Source organism: Nannobrachium achirus, assembly GCF_963921795.1.
Source record: "Nannobrachium achirus genome assembly, chromosome: 12".
NCBI lineage: Eukaryota > Metazoa > Chordata > Actinopteri > Myctophiformes > Myctophidae > Nannobrachium > Nannobrachium achirus.
In genome coordinates this window covers 51153355-51178848 of record NC_137832.1, presented here as the reverse complement: position 1 = coordinate 51178848, position 25494 = coordinate 51153355, and the positions used below count along the sequence as shown (strand labels likewise).

Genomic DNA, 25494 nt, shown 5'->3' with positions numbered 1-25494 from the left:
ACATACCCCAATCCAGCCTTTGATGCTGAGGTCATACATTCAAGATGTATGACAAGGTCCATAAATGGAGTTCCCTGATGTCTTCAATATTAAGCCCATATCTAACAGGACTTCATATGGGAATGCCTATATATGGAGGCCACAAATCGGCCACATACCACACTAACAGAATCCATATATGGCCAAGACAGATGGCCAAGACAGCCCATATCTGTGTGACTGGTTCTACAGACAGGGATCTCCATGTATGGGCATAAAAGGGTATGTTGTCAGTTGTCATGGACATCATAACAAATAACTGAGTAAGCATGTATCTCCATATACAGTACATGGATCTCCATATATGGGTACCAGGGGTCTACATGGGTAACAGGTCCGATATACATCACTGGCCAGATGGCAAAGAATTGGCGCCCTGAGGCATCTTACTAATAAATAATACTGAGAATACTAATAAACCATCAAGTACACTACATAAACCCAGGATACATAAAACTAACAGTTTCTAATATTATTCTTGCAAGAATAGGGCCAAAACTGAAACAGCCGTTCGGATGGCCCCCTGTAGTAACTCTGAGGACACCTGGGGGTCCCGGACCCTGTGGAAGACCCCTGGTATTAGCTACTCATTTTTGTTGTCAGGTACAGAGCCCAGGTACAGGTACAAAAGCTTTTATGCTTCAATTATGATCTAATTTGACACTGTTCTGGAGCAGGAGCAGAGCAAGGACTGTACTGAGATAGGCTCAGGGGTCATTCCGGGGGTCCCAAGTGAGGAGAGACCCCCACCAAAAGTCATAAAGGTTATTCTGGCTGCTTCAAAAGTGCAATATATGAACTTAGAATGTTTTAAAACCTTCAAAACAACTCTAATATTATGAAAATTGGACATTAACTGGCTGACAGACTGTTCTGCAAGGTCATAAAATAGATGACCCCCCCAGAAAGGGGGCAGGGGTCAGGAAGATCTGACACCCATCATTTTCTGACAGTTTGGTCCCTATAAAAAAAAAATACATTTTAGCAAAGAAATCCTTAGAAGTACACTTCTTATCACACCATGTAGTAACTCCGAGGACCCCCAGGGGTCCCGAAGCCCCTGTGGAAGACCCCTGGTATTTGTTACTACTTTTTTTTGTTTTCAGAAAAAAACTTTTATGCATCAATTATGATCTAATATGACATTGTTCTGGAGCAGGAGCAGAGCGAGTACTGAGATAGGCTCAGGGGTCCATCTGGGGGTCCCAGATGAGGAAAGACCCCAACCAAAAGTCAGAAAGCTTATTCTGGCTGCTTCAAAAGTGTAATAAATGAACTCATAATGTTTTAAAACCTACAAAACAACCCCAATATTAAGAAAATTGGACATTAACTGGCTGGCGTACTGTTCTGGGAGGTCCCAAACTAGTTGACCCCCAGAAAGGGGGTGGGGGTCCGGAAAAGTTGACACCCATCATTTTCTCATAGTTTGGACTCTATAGAACCAGGATCTGCAAAAAAATCTATTTTAGCACAAAAATCCTACGGGAGCTGTTTTTTGGACGCATCGCACCACACTAATTGGTTAAACGTTTTTCTCACGAAAAAAAGGTTATGGATTGCAGCTTCAAAGCAACCTATTTTTGAGAATGTGTGTACATGTGTTTTAACATTCATGCAGGTACTGTATGTGTGTGACTTATTATTTATACTTATTATTTGTTTGTGTGTGTTTAGTTTGCTTGTCCACAATATTCTGAATGAATGCTACCCTTTCCAATGTTCCATTATTGTTGTAGTGCCAGTTAAAGTAAAGGTTCTTGATGCCAAACCAGGAACTATAGGTGCAGGGAAGCAGAACCGTAGAACCATTCACTGCCTCCATATAAGGTGTTTTCCCTGTGGAGACCTCCAAGCAATCAACACGCCACAACCCTGAAAGGAGACACAGAGAGAGAGAGAGAGAGAGAGAGAGAGAGAGAGAGAGAGAGAGAGAGAGAGATGGTGAGACAAAGTGGACAGAGACGTTACATAGAATAATATCATTTTCTGTTGTTGTTCATTCTGAATGTATGGCAATATTTCTTTGGGACAAACCTGCACACAAACACCCAAATCCAATCATTATAAAAGACAGCTACGTGTAGGTAATGAGTTCGCTCTGAAGAATAAAAAATAAAATCATTATAAAAGACTACATAGACTAGGTAATAACTTGAGTTAGCTCTGAATAGAATAGAATTCATTGCATGCTGCTGTAGAGTAGCGGTTCCCAAACGGTGTGCCATGAGACAAGTCCAGGTTTACCTTGGTATTTTGTGACAATCGCACATTATTATTGCAAAAATACTATACAAATAAAAAGTACTATACAAAAGTTAAGAATTCTTGAATTCGAATCCGCAACACTCTGCCAGGCATTAGATGGCTATGGTGTGCGCATCGAGTGGGCCGCTATGGGATTTAGTTGGTTTGGGAACCCTAATAAAAGCCAGATGTTAGTGGGTGTTTTTTTCGTCCAATGGTGGGGAAGTGGGTTTTACACAATAAAATCCCCTGTCTATTGTACTCAGAGAGTGTTTGGGCACGTGTGTGTGTAACTGTGTATGTGTTATTATCCCTGCTCTGGTGTCAGGGGAACCACAGACCTACGGTCGCAATTATGTGCATGGACATGTATCTTTGTACCAGTGTACACATATACTGTATGTGTACAGTATATGTGTATATACTGTAGGTGTGTATGTTTGTAGTCTGAAAATCAGAAAAAGTTCGGGCTAATCAGTGACTTCCCTTCGCTGTTCAGTTGAAACGTAGTCACCGATTGGCCTGCTCATTTTCTGATTTCTCGTACTCGCTCCCTATGGTCCGAAGTCCAGACTGATACTGTGGAGGAACGTGTACTGTAAGTGAATCCACGGTATCAGTCTGGCTAAATCCAGGCTAGTATGTTTGTGCATGGTGGTGTTTGTAGATACTTATGACTGTGTGCGTGCATGCATGCGTGAAAATCCCTCAGTACTCTAGTCTTGACCTTTTGTCTTGACCTCAGCCAGCATTTCACTTCCCTTATGTCCCCACCACTCCCCAAAATCCCCACGCAGTCCACTCAAGAACTCTTGATCACACCCCCCCCCCCACACACACACACACACACACACACACACACACACACACACACACACACACACACACACACACACACACACACACACACACACACACACACACACACACACACACACACACACACACGCTTCATCCAAGCCCCACCCAATCAATAAACAACAGATTCCTGACAAGCAAACGACCCACACACATTATGATTGTTATCATTAGGGGAAAGAGGTACTCACATTCTTTACTTTAGTTAAAGTATCAATACTGCAAAATATAAATATTACGTAAAAGTAAAAGTCCGGAATTCAAAATGTTGAGTAAAAGTACGAAAGTGTTGGCATCAAAATGTACTTAAAGTACCACAAGTATAAGTACAAAATGTTTGAAAATAGCCGATCGACAAGCTCACAACCAGTTTGATACCGTATATAGCCTGTTGAGCATCCTCAGTGGGAGGCAGATATGTGAGACTGGCATGTCTGTCATTGTTGCAAGAATACAACGGAACTCATCAAGACTGGAACATGGCTGGCCCTTTGCCCACTTTTTAGGCCATAAAGAGTGAAGGCATATTGTCTTGCACATGCTAAAGCCTCTATAGACCATCTGTCAAGCCAAAGGGTGTCAGACCCTGACCCAATGTACTATGGATGTAGTTGTGTTGCTCATCTATATGTCAGTCAACGACTCCTTGGAACGGCGTCCATTTTTATGCATGCTGGTCATGGAGATAGACAACAATACATCCCTGTGTCTGATATTTCAGATAAATTGGGAGTCGTGGCTTTATGCGAGAATCATGCATTGACCGGATGCGACACACAACGGGCAGCCTGTTCAGAATAAGCAAAACAAGAGCTTTCAACAAGCTGGAGAAGAACATAAATGAGCTTCAGGGTTTGAGAACCTTTGGCTTGACCGATAGTCTACCAGAGACTTTAGAATATGCAAGACAATATGGCCTCACTCCCTATGGCCTAAAAAAACAGGACAAAGAGTCTTCCAGTCTTGATGAGCTCTGTTGTATTCCTGCATCAAAGACAGACATGCCAGTTTCAGATCAGATCTGCCTCCCACTGAGTATGCATTTGAACATTGAACAGCCAGTAGTAGTGGGTGTTTTGTTTTTTTTGTTCAATGGGGGGAAGTGGATTTTACATAATAAAATCCCCAGTGTCTATTTTACTCAGAGAGTGTTTGTGCATGTGTGTGTGTGTGTGTGTGTGTGTGTGTGTGTGTGTGTGTGTGTGTGTGTGTGTGTGTGTGTGTGTGTGTGTGTGTGTGTGTGTGTGTGTGTGTGTGTGCGTGCGCGCGCGTGCGCATGTGTGTTACTTGTTAGAAATGCTACTCCCAAGTTTTTATGCAATATCCTGTCCTATTTAAAATTTGATCTCGAGGCTCTTTTCCCCTCTTCCATCCATCATTTTGATTCCATTCATATTTCTGAATTTCTAATTTATAAAATAATTGCAATGTATGGTGCCGGAGATTAGCCGTTCACAGACAGACGGACGGACGGACGGACGGACGTTACGGACGGACGGACGGACAGACAGACAGACAGGGTGCAAAACAGTCTGGCCATGCCTGTTGGCCAGGCGGAGACAAATATAACCTCACCCACAGATTGGAGCTGCATGTTGACCAGCCAGACACCCTGTTGTTTCAGACAAATAATAATGTATGTATTTGGCCACTGGCCAAATACATACATTATTATTTGTCTGAAATTGTCTCACATACTTTACACAATATTACCAACTTGTACAGTAAGTCTAGTCATGCTGTTCAGAAACTATGAACAGATTTGTGGCATATAGGCTTATCAGAGAAAAGTATGAATAGGCACGTGCACACATATCAAAGAGGGCTTGAGCCTTTACCTAAAAAGTGCCCTCTCCAGACCATGAATGCAGTTTTTACTATGGTGAAAGAATGCAAATGCCCCCTTTAAATGTCATAACTGAAGGCAGCATTCAATAGAATGTCCAAACTCTCCTGAACTTGAATGCAGTATCTTATGTCGAAAGAATTGCCCTCTCTGTGTAGAAATCCATGCCTCCATGCTCATGCTGCAACGCGTTGTGAGCTTGGAGGTCTGCTATTTTCAATATTTCCACCGAAAGGCCCTTTTAAAAATTTCAGCCCCTGCTTCTCTAACATTCTCTGCACGTCCCATGATGTCAGCAGCAACTAAAGTGCAAGTCTTAACGTCATAAACATACCATAAACACATCACAGCATCTTACCTGGGCTGAACAGGGTGAAGAGAAGAGCTGACACAATGAAACTCATCCTGCAGAATGTAGATCACCCAAACCGGTGGAAAATGTAAAAAAGAAAAAACAGTTCACTGCAAATGTATCAAATTTCAAAGTTCAATTTAACACAGAAATCACCACAAGAATAAAAATAAATCTTGATCCATGAAATGCATATGTATTAGTCTGGTGCCTCTCTGGAACCTCCGATTTAAGATTCCACAAGTTGTGAGTGAAAGTTTACAAGACTGCGCTGAAGTGATGAATACAGTAGGACTTCCTACAATCAGTGCATGGCAATTCCCACCCCCAAACTTTGGGGCCCAAAGTTAGATATGAACGCAATGACACAAAGACATCCATTCTGCCCGACAAGGCAACAACAGGGTCTGTGTGTAGGCTATATGTGCCTTGGCATAGTCTGTGGATTAGGCTATACATTTTCTTTTAAAAATATCTCTGCCACTCTCAGCATTCTCTGTCCCAAGCTATTCGCCATAGTGGCGAATAAATAGCTGCCCTGTTGAAGATCAGCTTGGCACAGGGGACACACAGTCCACAGGAGATGAATTGAGTACAAAGGACCCCAATGGAAACAAAGCCATATAGGCTTTCATGGATTTAAAATCCTCTTAGCAGACCATATATGGGTCAGTGACGTGACGCCCCAAAAAACATGTTTTTTTAAAAACTTTAAATAGCAGGCATAAAAATTATTTACTTTTGTTCTACTCACTCTCAACTTTATGGAAACACATTTTGTTTTTAGATATTTTATTGGAATCAGACTTTATTGAGCAGTTTGTTGTACTTGTGCCTAAAACCGTCATCTGGTGTGACATGACAATAATTGTTCATAAAATGAAAATGGAGTACACCTTTCTTAAGTTACTCACTTTATCAAAGTCCTTTATCATAACTAACCTGTGATCCACTATAGTTTTGTGAAAATTAATTGAATCTGTATATTTTTTTCATAATCAACACTCTGTGTGAGGCCCATGTTGTCGATCTTTCAACATATTTTAATTTTATTCTGACAAAAACTTTCTTTAAAATTACACAAATATTTGTGACTCTTCCTGATACTATTTTCTATGTAAACCATACACATTTTTTCGGTTTCATCATTAATAAAGGTATGATTTCTCACTATTTGGAATGTCACACCAGATGACTTAGTGTCACACCAGATGACCATATCTTCATGTGTCAAAGCAAACTGTGTTTTAACCTACCTATTAGTGAGTACTGAACTTTACTGATTGATTAAACAATTACCCAGGAAAAACAGCAACAGTAAAATTGCTTTAACATTAAATAACATGGCCTTAATATTTCTGAACAGGATAGTATTGTTGGGCCTTAACATAGGATAACAAAGAATTGTAGTAGTAGATGGATGATGAGGATGTGCACAGGAATGCTACGCACACCTAAGTCTTCTGCCGGCCCACGGCAGAAGGATCTTAAAGAGACAATAAGGTGCATAGCCACACTGGGAGCCAAGGCAACATTTTATTAACACCAATTATTGGAAACAACTCAGCATTCAGGTGTATTACTTTTTTCCGAAGTGTCCTGAACTTGAACACAGCATTTTGAGTTGAACAAATTTATTTACGAATCATGTCGTTACACCACATCTCCACTAGCTAAAGAGTGCTGGGTTGTGCAACTCCGAAAATAGCTGATCTACAAGCTCTCGCAGCACAATGCGTTGAGAGCTTGTAGATCAGCTATTTTCGCTATGTTTGTCTCGGGTCCTACCTTACCTCATTGTCCAGTCCAGTGAGTGAAAGTACAAAAGTATTAGATTAGATTAGAATAGACATTTAGACTGCATTGTACATCAGCCAGTCACATTTGGTGAGGGTATAGACATTTAGACTGTATTGTACATCAGCCAGTCACATTTGGTGAGGGTAGCAAACCGTTTGCCCTGTTGCGGTTCTGCTATGCCACAGACAACTTCCTGCTCTTTGTAGAAAATGCAGTCTCGCCCCTTTGGCCAGACAAAACCATTTTTCATTTTTCCAAGTTGATTCATGCAGTTTATCTCTAGCCCCTCCTTATTAATGGTAACAATCTGCCCCACATATGGCTTTCCCTCATATTTGATTATGACAAACTGTCCTTGTGTGTATTCATCTGAGGAGGTGTCTGAATCCTCAGCTTGGGCCTCTCCAATAGATGCACTTGTGTCCAGCACCTGAGTAGAAGACCTTCAGGAGGAGACATTTAAATGTAATTTATTTGTCAGGTAGATTGTTTTTAGTAGTAAAATGTAATTACTAGCAAGTCCTCAAGTTTGCCAAGTATGTTATACTCACTGAGCTCCGGAAGCTGTTTTGGGCCTGCAGCTGACCTGGGAAGGGGGCAGTTCCGCAGATGGGCCACCACTTAGTTAAGGAAGAAAAGGAATGAATGGATGACATAAGTTACTTTATTGTCATTAAACAGGTACAATTACAGGTATCATAAAATTGGCAAAGAGAATGATTTAGTTATACTTACTCATCACTTGTCTTGTCACCTGGCACCTCAGCCCTGGAGACTTGGTCGAACTGTAATTTCCGTGGGTTGTGACAGGTGCAGATCTGAGGAAACTGGCAGAAACAACTCAGGTCTCTGTAAACTATCTTTCCCGGGAAGATAGAAAGAACCTGGTGCGTAGTGCTGATGCCAGTCACTGGACGCACTGATGGAGGGACCATTTCATCCATGTTGGATATCTTCTCTTCTTCGATCCACATGACAGTGACTTTTTCAGAGGACTTTTGTAAATACTCACACAGATCCCTCGGTGTTTGTAGGTCACTGCCTCCGAGGACATACATGTCTGCCTTACGCTTCAGCACCCCTCCCACACCATCAGGTGCGCCCTTTCCATGGGAACGCTCTGAAAAGTTCCAGGTGACCCTCTTGAATCCCCATGTATAAGGAATGCTGCTCATGAGGAAGCAGTTTGTGCGATTCCGGTACTGGGTTGCTGGCCCATCACTGAGGACATGCAGGGTGTCAATTGCATTGTCTTGTTTTCCTCGGAAATCATCAATAACTGGCTTGATGTGTGCCCACACAGCACGCTCATCATGGCGTAAGGACTGTGAAATGGTGGCATAGCACTGGGAGCCACTGACTGAGTAGGCAACTCCGGTATGCACTGTTGCCTGCTGCCTATTGCCACCAAAATGAAACGCCTGAATCTCTGTGTTTAGTTTACATGCATAGTTCTCAGAAAAGTCTATATGCAAGACCATTTCATTGGGTTGGATGCTCTCCTTGATGTGTCTGAACTGCTTCACCTGATGAAGCCAGTGATCTGATGACTTGCAATCGCACTGAGCCTCTGGTTGAACACATCAGTGAGTTCTCCATGTTTGTGTATTTTGGAAATAATAAAATCACATTTTCTGTACCACCCATTTTCTGTTGTCAAGTGTCTTATATTAACTGCTTATAACGGATAGTTATTATAAAGTGTTACCACAATATAAGGTTTAGGTTTCTGTGAAGGGGTTTCTGCTCTGTCTGATGAATTTGCTGTATCACCGAATGAAGCTGTTAAAATGTTTAAATGTTAAAATGTTTTAAATGGACAAAAGAAACATGGGACTTGTTATTTATTGTTATGTCTGTAGGAAAATACAGTATATATCATCTGGTGTGACAATCAAGTCATCTGGCGTGACAAGCAGATATGTCACACCAGATGACGAAGTGTCACACCAGATGACGTTTTCTGCATTTAGGACTACCTTGAGGCTACCAGGTACACATTAGCATGCTAACAACATGCTAGCTATAACAAAACAACCTAGATTTACATGTAATTATGACCAAAGTTTCAAATAACTTTTGCTTTATTAATGAAAAAGGTGTCACACCAGATGACATCCAGAAGTGCCACACTTGTCAAAGTTTCAACAAGATGGCATTTCATGAAAATGTTAAAATCATAACTCACCTCAGACACCTGTCTTGCAGTTGTGCTGGGAGTGCTGAATAGCCTTACAGAAGAAGGACCTCTCTAGCCCAGTAGGTGTCCAAATTATTGCCTGTTTAATTTTTCCAAACTAGTGTCACACCAGATGATTTTGGTTTGGGGGACAAAATCTTTTTGATCAGAAATGACTGAAAACATTATGCTTGGACTTTGAAAAGATATAGGCTCACAAATAGACATTTTTTTTGCCTAAATTCATTTTTAAATGAATTTTAGCAATTCTTTTTCTTAGTTTTATTCAAGTTCCCACTTTGAGAAACAAGGTCGGGACAGTCACACCAGATGACATTTACCATGTTTGGTTGAAGATTCTGAAGAAATGAGGAATGAAATGTTTTAATCTTGAGTAAGTTCACATAAAGCTTAATGTCCTGCACAATATTCAGAAGGTTTTTGACAAATATATTTTTTATTTATACATGTTTGACACCGAGGACAGCGAAAACGCTACGTCACGTCACCCACCCATATATTGAACTGTACTTTCCCGTACTTTTTGTTTTGCAAACAACTGCTAAAGTATATAACGATCGATCGAGATCAATCAATCGATCAATCAATCAATCAATCAAACAATCAATCAAACAATCAATCAATCAACTACCAGAGGCCATAAGTCAGCAGGGTGTCTCAATGACTCCATCTAGTGGCCAAAGGAAACACTAGCTAAAGTTGTTTTGAAATATTAAAGAAAACTAATTTCAGAATTTCACAATGCATTTTTTAAACAATATGTTTGTTGCTTTTTCATAAACAAGCTTAAAGGACAAAGACAAACTTTATACAAAAGCATAATCAAAACAACAAAAATACCAGACAATTACCCAAATAAAGGTTTTTGCCTTTAGACATTTTGGTCTATTTGGTGCATGGTGTCATATATAACACCCCTGAACTAAGTAACTAAGTAGGCTACATTACTCAATGACTGTACTTAAGTACAGTTTTGAGGTATTTGTACTTTACCTGACTATTTCCAATTTCCAATACTTTTACTTCTACTCCACTACATCTCAGATCCTAATATTGTACTTTTACTCCACTACAATATTTGAAAACTTGAGTTACTAGTTTGTTTGCAGATGTGTTAGATGATGCTAATTTCAAACATTTTGTACTTTTTACTTTTGGAACTTTAAGCACAGTAGGCCTACCTTTTGAATTCCGGACTTTTACTTGTAAGTAACAGAGTATTTCTACAATGCAGTATTGATACTTTTACTTAAATAAAACATTTTAGTAAAATGTACAACCAATGTAACGGACGGGTGTGGGGTCCCCTATGGGGTCGCCGGACGCTATTATTCCTACCGTAGGAGACGCCGTTTGAAGGAGCGCTCGTTTTATTGTCCACGACATTGCAAGCGGCGCGAAGGCCAGCGGACCTTGGTCCTGCTCTTCGCCCCCGAGCGCCGCAGGCGCGAGTGGCCGCTTAGAGCGGGCCAGGGCCGCGCGGCCGGCGGAGCGCCGCGCGAGTTACGAAGCCGTGGTGAATGCAATCGTTTACGGCCTGGGCAAGCCCACGATAAACGCCCTGTCCACGATAAACGCATTCACACCCGCCCGCGCAGTCCAAGTGACCACAGCCGAGCGCTCCAGAACTCCGCTCCAGCCAATCACAGGCCGCGCTTTCTAATTTATGCACACGCGTCTCCTATGGTAGGAACACTCGCTCCCCGCACCCCGCTTTGAGAAACCATTACCCAGAATGCAACGACGCGTCACATGGTCTGTCTCTGTTTACAGTTTCAGTTCAGTCTCCCAGAGCAAAACTTCCAGCAGTTTGATGACAAAACAACAACAATGTAACGAATGCGTGATGCTGGCTCTGTCTGTAGGATACAGAACAACACAATGATCAAGACGGAAAAGATTGTTCACCTGAAATGTTCCGGGGGTCGCAAGCTTCGGGTGGTCCGTGAACACTACCTGAGAGAGCAGGTTCCCTGCTACAGTGCTCTGTGTCAGGCGGGCTGTGCCAACGGTAAATCATAAGAATAAGAATGTTAATGTGATATTAGAAAACAAAACGGCTATAGGCTGAATCATTCATGTTAATTTATTCATATAAAAGATGTGTTCCTGTCCACAGGTGGCGTTTAGTTTAGTTTAGCCTTATTGGATCATGAGTCTGACAGATTTCTTTTCCCTCCCGAATCACAGAAAAGATCAAAAAACAAATCTGAGCTAATTTTTATCTAATAGACTACACTTTACACAACAGTTAGCACAGAAGTAGCTTTAATATTGTACAAGGGTCGAATTGGTTCTTTCCTCAGAGGTACACATAACACATTGATAAATTAACACATAGCTTTAGGATTTAGGATAGGAAGGATAGGATTTAACTAACCATAGATCAAGACTCTGGTGTATTTCATTGTTGTTAATTGTCCTTCTACATAGATTAGAATCTCTCGTAGATTACAGAGAACATGTCAACATTTATGAAATATGAAATACATCTACAAGAGTTAATGTATGTAGGCTAGGATTTAGCTATGTATTAAACATTGTTGGGTTGAGATTAATCTGCAAACAACGGTGTAGGTCACATGCAGACGCTAGGGCCTGGCACAACTGGGCAGTTGCCATCCCCAAAACGGTCCCCTTTGCAGAAGTTCACTATCCATGGCTATAGGACCCTGTTCATTCTCCCAACTGTGCTGATGTGCCCACACCTCCCCCTCCCATCAGATGGCAAGGTGCTGTCAGCGGAGGCCACCCACTACGTGGTGCCTGATGCTGGGGTGGCGGGGGACTACCTGGAGATCCTGGACTTCACGGAGCTCCAGGGCATCGTGTTCACACAGACCGCCTGTCAGGCTGTGCAGCACAGCAGAGGACGCAGGTACATTCACAGCTACAGTACTATAGACTAATAGTGCGACGTAATCGTGCCTGGTTTCGACTGTATCGGTAGCTGCAGTTACATAGCTGATGTGTACCAATGTTTAACTACATTCAATTTGGTCATAGGTGAACATGGCACGGTTTGAATTCCAGGGGGTGGGGTTTGCCAACCAGTCCCGTAACTTACCAAATCACGCAGGAGGGAGAGAGAGAGAGCGATAGAGGGAGAGGTGTAGTCTCAAATTGCAGCACTAGATTTATTTTTGGTTTTTTTTTGCTATCTGATTGTATTAAACAACGTCAAACTCACCAATATTGCGGCTCTATGGAAAGCTAGAAGTATCCTCTTTCTATCTGCAAAGTGTTGGTTTCAGAAAAATCCACCCTAGACATGTTATGAGCTACTTTCTATCAAGAAATTCAGTTCAGGTGATTATATTTTCTAAGTGCTGGAGTTTGGAAGCGCTCGTGGGAAATCACTCAACGGTCCAGTGTACCACATGGTTCTAAATGTCACATAATGTAGGAGGCAGGAGGACGTTGCGGTATTGAAGACGACCACTTCCAAAGTTCAACACTTAGATAGTAACTCATAACATGTCTACGGTGGATTTTTATGAAACAAACACTTTGCAGATAGAAAGAGGATACTTCAAGCTTTCCATAGAGCCCCAATATTGGTGAGTTTGACGTTGTTTAATACAATCAGATAGAAAAAAACTGTTTTGATGCATTGGCTGCCTATGCCATGGGAGGTATTGCAACCATAGATTCAACATATCAAAAAAATCGAGTGTTGCAATTTGCGGCTAGGAGAGGTGTAGGCTATTGTACAGTATGTCTAACCATAATGCATAAAAGCTGTCTTGTAACAATTGGTAATCTGACTTGGACCTTCCTTTAAATAAAACGAATCATCTTAATTCATTACACTGAACAAAAAATGACTTGCTGGTGCTGACTATATTTTATCCTGTGTCTTGATTCTGAGCAGGCAGTACAACCGCCTGCGTGGCCTCCTGAAGGACCCTCGTCACGACTGTGTGCTCTTTGCCAATGAGTTCCAGGAGTACTCGTATTGTCCCAGAGAGAAGGGAGAGAGCCAAGACAAGTGGCAGACCAGGTCAGTGCTCAGTGCCCTCCAAGGTTCCTCTCTCTATGTCACTGTGTCCATCCTGTGTCATTAGCAGCACATTTCGCTGTCCACATGTGGTCTCTAGGCCTAGGGATGTGCAACAGCAAGACTGTTGGGTTAGTCCCCAGAGTAGTTTATTTTTCTAATTAAATTTTGGTTAGACATGCACTTCCCTAGTTCTCTGTCAGTGCGTTGACGTTTCATTGCTTGTGGTGATGAGCTCCATCAAAGTTTTTTAACACATTTTTACACTTTAACACTGGCTTAGAAATGAAAGCAATAAGTGTTTTTATTTTCCTGTATTATACATTATTAATAACTTTAAACATTTCAAGATTCACCATGAATTATAAACACACCTTGTGAGTCAAAATAGCCTGTGTTTGTGCACATGTGTGTGCCTCCATGTGTACAGTATTCAGTGTGTCTGACTGTCTTTCTGTGTATGTACTGTATGTGTCTTTGTATGACTGTAGGTGTGTGTACACTGCAGCAGTGTGGTACCACAACCATCTGGCAGGGCTTAAGCCTGTGGTGATGTTAACAGAGGACAAGGATGCTGTGGCTCAGTACAGCAGCCTCAACGCTGGAATTTATGTCATCTCCACTCAGGTAATGTTTATGACATACTGTATGCTGTGTACGCCCATCATAGTGGATTAATCTATCGCTTTGGTCTTAGTTGATCAAGACTTTGTTAGATGATGAATAGTTTTCTAGATATAACCCTTTAATTCTGCCATTCTATAACTTTCCATTCAGTTCTCAACATCACCGGTCTAAAAAGGCTCTGCGTGATTGTATGCAGCTAACACAATTGTGCAGTTTTGTTGATTAAATCAACTAATCGAGTAGTCGACAAATTCCTATGACGATAAGTCTGCTAATAATTTCTCGAGGACACGACAGTGCTACTACCCTATAAAATATATTTTATCTCTGAAGAGTGTACAAATGGACCATTAAGGCTCCATTTGCTACCATTTGCCAAACAATGACCATTGAGAAACAATGTTAGCCTATAAACCAACATGACTATGGGGCAAATACACACTGAGCCTTCAGTGCAAGAGCCTTGTACAAGGAAGGATGGCTATTAATAAGCCATCTGTAATGGCTAACACTGTATCCAAATATTACTAGAATCTAAGTCCTGCATCAAAAATGTTTTAAAGCTTGTATTGTGAATCATTTCCTGTACTGTGTTGTGCAATGTTATATTATTTATCTCATTATAGGACATAACCTGGCCAATGACGAGACCACTTGTTTTCCTTCCAATGTATTTGTCAGGATTATCTGCAGAACTTCTGGCCAGAGCTGCAGGCAGCACAGGAGCTGTACTGTTCCATCACCCAGGCCTTGCAAGAGAAGGAAAGCGAAAGCACAGAGAGGGAGTATACAGAGCACCTGCCTGCTGAGATCCTGGAGGCTGGAATTAAGTCTGGACGATACATTCAGGTGTGTGTGCTTGCGTGCGTGCGTGCGTGCGTGCGTGTGTGCGTGTCAAGAACCCGCCAATTCCTGCCCAAAGCAGTGGCATTCAATGACTTTTTAAGATACCTTTGCTATCTCTTTTATTATTTCATTTATAGCATTTGGTTTATTTTTGCAGGGCACTCTGAATGTCAACAAGCATAGAGCCCAGCATGAGGCCTTTGTCAGAATGGAGGGTTCCAGTAACAAGAACACAGGTGGGAAGCAGCGATGACCACATGTGGATGTTGATTAAGCATCTTTCATGGACCAAAGATTGAGCAGCCACTTTTATTCTCCACCACACACAGCAAGCAGGTCCTCCAATGTAAAATCCAATTGGCTACAATTGCACAAGTCATGCAAGATTCAAGTTGCACTATTTGTTTGCATTTGCACACTCAGGCGTAGAATTCTAGTGTACTACTCAGTCCGCAGTGCAGTTTAAAGAGAAAGGAGGAGAAGGACCTCCTTTCTGTTTATCTTATGCTCCCCGACTTGTCATCCTCTCCTTCCCTCTCTTTCTGTATGCCAGATTTGAACAGCGATGTGTTGGTGAGTGGCAGTAAGAATCGGAACAGAGCCGTGCACGGCGACACGGTGGTAGTGGAGCTGCTGCCCAAGAGTGAGTGGAGGGGAAAGGCCATGTCCCTGACGGAAGGAGCGGGGGAGGAGAAGACGGGAGAGGACCCCCAGAGCCAGCCCATGCCCACAGGTGAGACACGCATGCAGAAGATGTTGTCAGTCGAGACCGTTTTGCCATGCATGGTAGTCTTTCAAGCCTCACTATTCCACAACGTCCGACAAGAAGCCGCCATCTGTTTGTCAAAACTGCTCACGAAAGTATATTTTAAAATATCTCATTATATATACATATATTATGTATTTTTTATTTTTTTTCGTGCGGCAGGAGCATCCATTTCCTCCGGTGGGGAGAGAATTTTCACCGCGCGGCAATGCTGTAAAAATAGAACAGCAGCGTATCGTCGCGGTAGTCTGACGCCACCGGTGTGGTTTAGTTCATTGAAAATAATGGGGGCGTATGTTTTGATGCGCCGCCTCCGCGTCCGGTGTGTGTTTCCCTTAAAAGTAAATCAAAACACTGGGCTGCAGGCCGCGTGGTGGGGGTCCTGCAGAGGAACTGGAGGGACTATGTGGTGACCTTCCCCCCCAGGGAGGAGACTCAGTCCCAGAGCAGGAGCTCCCAGCGCATCCTGGTCATACCCTGGGACCAACGCATCCCCAAGATCAGGATCAGCACACAGCAGGCTGAGGCTCTGCAGGTCAGCTCTACTTCTCTCCTCCTGCTGCTGATGTGTGTACTTGAATGTACTCGCTGCTTCCTTAGTGACTTGGGCTGCATCTCAGGTCCTTATTCAGATCTGTCCTATCTTCCTCCTACAGGAAGTAGAATTCGATTGGCCTTTCTTTTCCTTGTGTCAAGTCTCTTATAGTTTGATGACCATTGGTGGTTCCCTATAGACACACACAGAGCCTGCTTTGTTCCCAATTTGTCTCCTCAAATTACTGGCTCAGGAATGTAACAAAAACTAAAAAATATCCATGAATTCAAGTCTGCATGGGGTGAGTCGATAGAATTGATAGAAAAAAATACATTTCACCACGCATCGTAGTGTGACACGTGAGCTACTGTAGTATATCTGCTATTTTCTCGCGTAACACTGGTCTAGGAGTCGACATGTATGAATTAACCACAAAGGCCTATTTTTGATCATTTCTGCCAGAAATACCCACAATAGGGACACCAGGGTTTATTGTGGTTGTTACACATAAAAACCCATGTGTACTGTTGATGGAGAATGCCTCAATTGCCTCATGCCATTCCTTCCTGTACCTACGTAGGACCACAGAGTGGTGGTGCGCATCGACTCGTGGGAAAGCACCTCGCTCTACCCCAACGGCCACAGTGTGCGGGTGCTGGGTCGGTCCGGAGAGCTGGAGACAGAGGTTCAGACCATCCTGGTAGAGAACTGCATTCACGTGCCTCCCTTCTCAGAGGCCCAGGTCTGTTTTCAGGATTTTGTCCTGCTGTGATTCTTTATTTTATTTCAGCAACCATGTCCACATACTTTACATTAAACTCAAGGAAATGATACGCCCTGTACCACATGTAGCTAATAGCTCATTATCTCTGCCAGGCCGGGGATGGAGATTATGTTTTTGCCCCTTGTGTGTTTGGCCAGCTAATTTTGTATCATGAACACGTGCCATGATTTAGTAAATGTTGCTTAAGCTAACAGCACCTGTAATGTTTATGTCCTTATGTACTGTCTTATCGTGTGGACATGACTAAACTGTTAGTGTGTGTGCGTGTGTCTGGGGACTCATGTTTATTCATGTGTCTACGTTTAGCTGAGAGAGATGCCAGTGAACTCTGCAGAGAACCCGTGGAGAGTGGACCCTGGCCAGGAGAGGCATGACCTGCGGAGCACCCACCTGGTGTTCAGCATCGACCCGCTGGGCTGCGAGGACGTGGACGACACTCTGTCTGTGCGCACACTGCCCGGAGGCAAGCGCCTGGAGCTGGGCGTTCACATCGCCGACGTCACTCACTTCGTCACCGAGGGATCGCTCACCGACCTGGAGGCACGAGCTAGGTGAGACAGATACAGTAGATCAGGGGTTTTCAATGTTTTCAGGCCAAGGACCCCTTAGTTGAGAGAGAGATGAAGAGATGAAGGGACCCCCACAACCTTTTCAGAGATTCCATATTCTGTAGGTTAATCGACAGCACAATCATCAGTATATTTTGGATTCATGTCAATTTATGTTTTCAGATATTTAACCACTTGAACTGTCAATACATAATAAACTTGACCTTTGATGAGTGTTAAAAACCTGCTCATCTGTACATTTCTAAACCAAATTACCATCAATTACTTGACTAGTAGTAACTGTTATTGAATAGAAATTAATGTTTATTTGCCATTATCCGGTTTTATTTTGAACATATTGGCATTGGAACTGGACTTTTGATATAAATTTAAAAAGGGGTTACTCGGCTTCGGAAATCAGTGTAAGGCGGTGCTGTAGCCAAAAAGGATGATAACCACTGGACTAACAATAGAGGAACTTGGCAGTTAATGGTCTCCTTCCTGTCCTGTGCTTCCAGAGCCACTACGTACTACATGGCGGACCGCAGGTATGACATGCTGCCTGCTGTGCTCAGTGCAGACCTCTGCTCTCTGCTGGGAGGAGTGGACAGGTCAGTGCTACGCTGTTTGGGACTGGGGTCATGGTCATGCATGCATGTCGTAACACTTACAATTGATCCAATGTATGTTATTATTTAGTTATTAGTTACAAGTTAGTTGTTCATACTTTTTAATTGGTTAAATATTTATAAAACCTACGGACAGACTTAACCACTTTCAACCTGGCATCCATGTGCACATAGATATGCCAAAATGCGTTTTAATTGAAATACAAATTGCTTCTCAGGTCAAATATTTATATACGATTAAACATGCGATTAATTAATTACAGCCCTATACAAAATGTATGCGCATGCACTGACTGAACTCATGTATTTGATGGCAGGTATGCCATGAGTGTTCTGTGGGAGCTGGATGCCCAGACCCTGGAGGTGAACAGAGTGTGGTACGGCCGCACCCTGATCCGCTCCTCCTACCAGCTGCACTATGAGCTGGCCCAGGCCCTCCTAAACGGCCAGGAGGCCACGGTGCCAGAGCTGGCCCAGCTCGCTGCCGACGTGAGGGATGCCAAGCTGGCCCAGCTGGTGCAGGCTCTGGAGATGCTGACGCACATAGCCAGGCACCTCCGTGCACAGAGGGACAGAGGAGGGGCACTGGAGCTGGAGGGGGTGGAGGTAGGAGTCAGGGGCTGCAAGTTCAACTGACTATTCTCTTAGCGATTATTCTATCGATTACGTTTTCATTTTTCATCGAATAAACTAGAAGTGTGTTTTTCCGTCTGGCTAACCACTGAAGCCCTACTGTATCTTACTTAGACTTGTACAGCGGTGTTGTGTAATTAACATCACACCCAGTGTGAAGTGAGTGGTGCTTTTCCTGAGTTCATTTCATTAAGCATCCCGCGAAGCTTGGCCAATGAGCCAAGTGTGGACATACATACAGACAAAGCCAGATGTAGGAGGGGTTAGCAAAAATAGGTTCATAGGTTCAGGATTTGTTGTGGGATGCAGTTTTTACACTGGCACAGGGCGTAGTCCTAAGAAAGACAAAAGAGAAAGACAAGAGAAAACTAGACTAGGACAACAAGACCTCAGTCACAATGTGAGTCAGTCACAACACACACACACACACACACACACACACACACACACACACACACACACCACTAAACCAGTAAGACTCCCTAATCGGGAGATAAGCGACCGTTGGTCGCTTATCTCCACAAATATCACAGCCTCCACCTCTCACGTCATACGGGCAGCCATAGTTACACCTGGAATGTTGAATCTCCATATATGGAGATAACCTACCCATCACACAAAGTCTGACCTCACCAGCCCATACCTGGGCATGGACGACTTATATCTCCATATACGGAGATGGCCATATATGGAGATACGATGACATCACAGAGTCCACAGCTGATGATGTGGCGTGATGTCATACAATACACAAACAAGCCCTATATAAAGGGGCAATTCTCACCAGGGAAGAGAGCATTCCCCACTAGCTGAGTATCTTAAGATGGTTGGATGTGATGATAAGCCACAAATAGGCCAAAAGTTTGTTTTACCAATTATCAAGACATACGGGCAGTTGACAGTTTGCCATTGTTACTCATTGAAGTTGAATCTCCATCTGAATCCCTTTTATGCCCATATATGGAGATCCCTGCTCTGAGTATCTGACATCACTAATCCCTTTTATGCCCATATATGGAGATCCCTGCTCTGAGTATCTGACATCACTAATCCCTTTTATGCCCATATACAGTATGGAGATCCCTAACAGAATCCATTTTATGCCCATATATGGAGATACCTGCTCTGAGTATCTGACATCACTGTGATGTCACCTGTTTATGCCTAAATATGGAGATCCCTGCTCTGAGTATCTGACATCACTGCGATCTCACCTGTGATGTCACAGTGACACATCACCTCAGTATCTGTGATGTCACAGTGACACATCACCTCAGTATCAGGCGTTACACGTATACATTGAGCAGGGCAAAGGTGTGACGTGTGTGACGGACGGACGGACGGACGGACGGACGGCCGGTGGAGGTTTTCATACTAAACTGCGACCTTACGGTCGCAACAACAAGTGAATCTAGGTGGGCTCTACATTGAAATGTTGTGGCTAAAGTATGATTTTAAAAGTCCCTAGTGGGGTGGGGGCAGCAACAAACTATAGCAACAAATTGCAGATCTACCAGCGTTTTTGTAGTTCTGCTGTTTATAATTTTTATTTTGAAGAAATGGAAATGGAAAGAAACAATCAAAATCTCAATTCAGTTAAATTGATTAGTTCCATTAAGACTGTGCCAGTATTTGTATTCGCTCTGGTGGCAACACATGTTTCCCTTTGGGGACTAAGCAATAAACCCATACCATACCATACCATACCATACCAAGACAAAAGATATACAAGCTCATAGCGCAACACCGAGTGCCGCCCTATGAGTTTATTTGTGCAAATCTTTAAAAAAAAAAAATTAGAAGACATTTGTAGAATCTGTAGCACCCCTGCTCATATGTCTAAATGCCTCCCTGCTCAGGTGCGCGCTCAGCTGGACGAGGAGAAGAACATCACAGCCCTGGTGCCTCGTCAGCCCCTGGAGGTCCACGAGACCGTGGCCGAGTGCATGATCCACGCCAACCACTGGGTGGCGCGCAAGATCCAGGAGACGTTTCCTCAGCACGCCCTGCTGCGTCACCACCCGCCGCCGCGCCAGGAGTTCTTCAGTCAGCTGGTCGACAGCGCCAAGGCCAGGGGCTACACCATTGATACCAGGTGACTTAAGACCTATTTATTTATGCTTTGAGGTAGGGGTCTTCGACAGGGGGTCCGCAAGGTTACTGCAAGGGGACACACCAAATCTTTGTGTGATAGGAACTTTTTTATTACATTTTTTTGAACCACTTGAACCATAGAATCCCTATTCTGAGGGGAACAAATAGCGAACCTACAAGCTCACTGTTCTCAGTTTTTGGTGATAAGCTTAGACTTTTTACAGGGGCACGTTACAATTTGCAGCCACATGTAGGTGCTCTTTTAGAGCGGTTTTGAAGGAGGATAAGGAGTCTGACTTTTTTATGGCGGTTGGCCAAGCATTCCACATTCTAGCAGTAGAATGAATTTGACCCCATTTTTGTGCCGAAACTGGGTTCAGTGAGATCAGTTAAATCAGAGATGATGTGTGTCCATTGAAAACATGTTGAGCATTGTGTTTTCCGCCAGGTCCAACAAAGCTCTAGCTGACTCTCTGGACTGTGCCACGGACCCTCTGGACCCTCTGGTGAACAGGTTGCTCAGACTGATGGCCACTCAGGCCATGTCCAATGCTCTCTACTTCTCCACTGGATCCTGCTCTCAAGATCAGTACTACCACTACGGTACTGCCACATTGTTTCTCCTCATAGTCAATGACATTGAATTCGTACGTCACAAACCCTTCTTGTTGTGGGTCTGGGAAACGGCTGTGCACAGGTCTGGAGGTCTGGGCAATCTGGTGTGCAATAGGTGCAGAGTGGGGTGGTTAAATCATGTTTTTAATCATACATACAAAACGAATGGTTTTGGACATACAAGGTTTCCACCCGACAACAACGATATATATACAGTATATATATATTTTTGTAATTTTTTAATAAATATTTTAAGTTTTTCAGAATCTTTAGGTCAGGATTTAGAGGGCATTTTTACCTGAACCTCTCTCCATCTCTCTCTGTCTCAGGCCTGGCTCTAGACCGCTACACGCACTTCACCTCGCCTATCCGTCGCTATGCAGACATCGTGGTCCACCGCCTCCTCACTGCAGCCATCAACCTGGACAAGGGCGAGGTCCCCATCAAGAGCCCCAACAAGACGTCAGCGCTGAAAAACAAAGAGCTGGAAGAAATGTCGCAGCACATCAACTGCAAAAACAGGGTCAGCGATGTTTACCTGGGCTAAACAACATTTGTTTATTTCACTTAATTTCTTAGTCTGTTGCACTCAACACTGCTCTGTAGGAGGACAAGTTCAGATTCATTAGTCACTGCCTATGCCAGTGCTCAATGCCCATGTGCATAATTAGAATGATTGGTCTGCCCATTGAGGAGAAAAATGGATGCAGCCAGACTGTTTTCTCAGTTTTATAGTAAGTACCGTAAATTCTCTTATAGGAACCCGGGCTATTATTTGTCTCAAGAGTAGCGGGCACCAGGCTCTTGTTGGAAGCAGGACAGTATAAGAGACAAGGCTTTTATTCCTATTTCTCAAAAATATCAGAATGATTCAGATCAGATTTTTTTATTAGATACCGTATTTTTGGAAAAAAATATAAATATTATATATTATATATTAGGTTATTTATAAAGAAAAGCGTTTTTATTGGAAAATCATCATAGAAAGGCTCATACAGAGATAACATTCTGCTGTATTGTATTGCATTAACCAATTCATACTGAAAATCAGCTCCTCATAATGTGTATCAGAATAGAATACAGTCCACACAGCATACTGCTGGGGAATAAAAAACACTACATTTCCCATCAAGCTCAGCGGCTCGTTTCGTCATTCAGATGCGACTCTCCCTGGTAAACAGGAACCACAGGATACTAGCATGGATACTAGTATAGCCGCATTAGCTTCATTGAGCTTCATTTACTGTTTGGATTAAACTTCCACGCTAAAGATCTCATGTGCGGCCGTCATCCACGGAGATGTTCGCGAGGACTACGCACACGCACGCGCCCCGGTAAGTTGCCAAAGTCATCCGTCTTTGCCAAACGGAACGTGAAATGAGCGGCGTCCAAATATCGCTGCGCAGTTTGTAGACAGTGTACGGTAAATCACCGTAACAGCTGGCTTGGGATGTGAGTGACAGTCAGACAGAGTGGAGAAAGGTACTCCTGAATGATACGTAACGTAAAAAAAAGAGGAAAAAGGAGGCTCTTATTGGAGCGTCGGCTCTTAATTACTTAATTCAATTGCGCACCCGGAAATTAAAGCAGGTCCGGTTCTTTATTAAATATAGGATATTATTAGAGCATTTACGGTAGTATGACATGCCACTGGAGATTGATCCAAAGAAATACACATATTAAAAGTAGCTAACGATAAAATAATAAAAGCGAAAGACAGAAAAAAAAACTTGCATATCAGGAGAAAAATTGGGAGATGGGTAAAATGGAATTTAATTTAATTATTTTGAGAAAAAGCAAATCAGTCTTCCATAGAGGTCGATAAACTCATCATCTGAAGAAGCCGCCAAATGTGTGTTTTGTTGGTTATACTTAGCTTGTTGTCTTTAACTGTTAGTGTTTGATTTGTGCAGGCAGCCCAGCAGGCCCAGAAGCTGTCTACTGAGCTGTTTCAGTGTCTCTACTTTAAAGATAAAGACCCTCACACGGTCCAGGACTGTGTGGCTGATGCCGTCATCTACGCCATACGAGCCAACGGCGTGCTGGTCTTTGTCCCACAGTAAGAAAAATACATGTTAAACTACAATATTGTGTTGCCTATAGCGACCACACTAATTGTGGGCTCGCTGAAAGGCGAGACCAGTATGTTATACCAAAACTTTATAGGTCAAGTTTATTCTCCTAAAAAGAATGACCGACAGTACAAAGGCAGGGCCCTTAGCCAATGAGGAGCAGTGTTCTTGGTGACATCACCACCAACAAGTGCGACCTGATATAAATAACAACACGTGGGCTCGAGATCTGTATGTTATAACAAAACTTTATAGACCAAGGTTATTCTCCTCGAAAAATTGACTGAGTACAAAGGCAGGGCCCTTAGCCAAGTAGAGTAAAAGCACAATATTTGGACAAATTAAATAAATAAATCGTACTTATTAAGTAGTACTTGAGTCCATGTACTTAGTTACTTTCCACCACTGCTTTTAACACTGACCCGGTCCTTCACCACCAGGTATGGCCTGAAGGGGGCGGTGTACATGAGGAACCGCGAGGGTCAGGTGGTGAGTGTGAAAGGGGACGGCAGCTGTGAGTGGCAGAGTGGCTCCATCCACAGACATCCAGACCACATCAGCACCAGCAGCACCTCTGGCAGCTCCACCTTCAGCCTGTTCAATCACATCACTGTAAGTCACTGTTTCAGCTCCACACCCAGAAGGGACATTTGGTGTCTCACCCGGAATCCAAATGTATTAAAATACTGTATACTGTATGAATGAATAATGAATTAACAAATGAATCAATCAATCACTAACACTTTTTTTTCCTATCAGTTACTCACCCCATGGAGACTTGAATTCATGGATATATATTGTCGCATTCCTAAGCCAATAATGTGATGACCAGAAATGGTTCCCTATGGAGACACAAAGAGCCTGCTTTCTTCTCTATGGAGACACAAAAAGTCTCCTCATCAATTATTATTGGCTGAGGAATGCGAGAAAAACAAATCTGTGAATTCAAGTATCCATGGGGTGAGTAATCGACTGAAACAAAGCTCTATTTGAAAAATACCAGATTGTATAGATTCTGCTGAAACCATGCCCATATTTGGGGTCCTACGTCATAGATATGTCACAGACATTTTTACCCAAAAGCTGATCATTTACTTTGGACACCATACCGATTCCCACAGAAGCTGGCCCATCGGCTCTGTTTTACAAACAGTCGTGCAAACAGACAGAATATATATTGAGGTAATAATAAGTGCCCTGTCCTCTCCACAGGTGCGGATCTCCATCGAGTCGTCCCGCTGCCACCCGGACAGCCTCCACATGGAGATGATCAGCAACAAGCCCCACCAGAGCCTCCGCCCCCAGAGCAGCCAGGGCACCCAGGGGCGTCCCAACCTGGTGCAGGAGGTGGTGCGCCAGGCCGAGGAGGCCTCCCAGCAGGCCCAGGAGAAGGCCGCCCGGGGCCCCAAGCTCTCCAAGGAGGAGAGAGAGTTCCGCCAGAGTAAAGTCCCTAATCTCTACTCCCTCCTGGAGGAAGTGAGGGAGCTGGCCTTGACGGACCTGTCCAGCTGCACCACCAGATAGTTTTCCCATATGATCAGAACTTCTCCTAATGTAACTTTTTGACCTCAGGTTTAGTGCAGGCAGTGAAGGCACTGATGAAACATTGGTGCTTCAACCATTTATTACACTGTATGCATTTTTATCAAAGTAGCCTTTTAGTGGCGGTGGGATGTGAGTAGGAACAATTACACCTACCTGGCAGCTCATTTGTTATTCTGAATTAAAGTGGCATGATGTTTGAAACCAATGGCTGACTTCGTCATTAAACCACATTAATCTTTCACACAGACCGACTCTCCCACCAAATTGACACCAAATTGATTAATAATGACTTGCGTCAGCAGAGCGCGCAAGTACTGTGTTCGGTGCTGTTTCCGGCTAACTGTTTTTGGGTACAGTGTAAAGGCAGCGCAGGGCACAAGTAGACCTTTCTGTGTATTTCCGTCCGTCTGTATGTCCGTCCCACAGAGCTTGGCATTGGCCAAGCCTCGCAAGAAGCT

General features: G+C 43.3%; 2 protein-coding genes across 2 annotated transcripts in view; one reads left to right on the top strand and one right to left on the bottom strand.

Annotated features, from left to right (window-relative positions):
- The window catches only part of LOC308295679 (sodium channel regulatory subunit beta-4-like), a gene marked incomplete at both ends in the record, with an annotated part of 9733 nt that extends 4339 nt beyond the window's left edge, over positions 1-5394 (bottom strand). Inside the window, 2 exons of the mRNA XM_080738729.1 lie at positions 1751-1914; positions 5349-5394. Coding sequence (XP_080594855.1) covers positions 1751-1914; positions 5349-5394 — 210 coding nt within the window. The remainder of the gene's footprint in view (positions 1-1750; positions 1915-5348) is intronic.
- A 5758-nt stretch (positions 5395-11152) lies between these two features.
- On the top strand, positions 11153-25235 carry dis3l (DIS3 like exosome 3'-5' exoribonuclease). The gene is made up of 18 exons (XM_080739309.1): positions 11153-11353; positions 12067-12220; positions 13217-13345; positions 13834-13969; positions 14651-14818; positions 14973-15051; positions 15369-15548; positions 15947-16116; positions 16697-16858; positions 17207-17451; positions 17967-18059; positions 18395-18683; positions 20570-20805; positions 21253-21407; positions 21749-21942; positions 23333-23478; positions 23932-24103; positions 24704-25235. Exons 1-18 carry the CDS (start codon positions 11182-11184, stop codon positions 25013-25015), a joined length of 3192 nt encoding a protein of 1063 aa, XP_080595435.1. The 5' UTR covers positions 11153-11181; the 3' UTR covers positions 25016-25235.
- Positions 25236-25494: the final 259 nt, after the last annotated feature.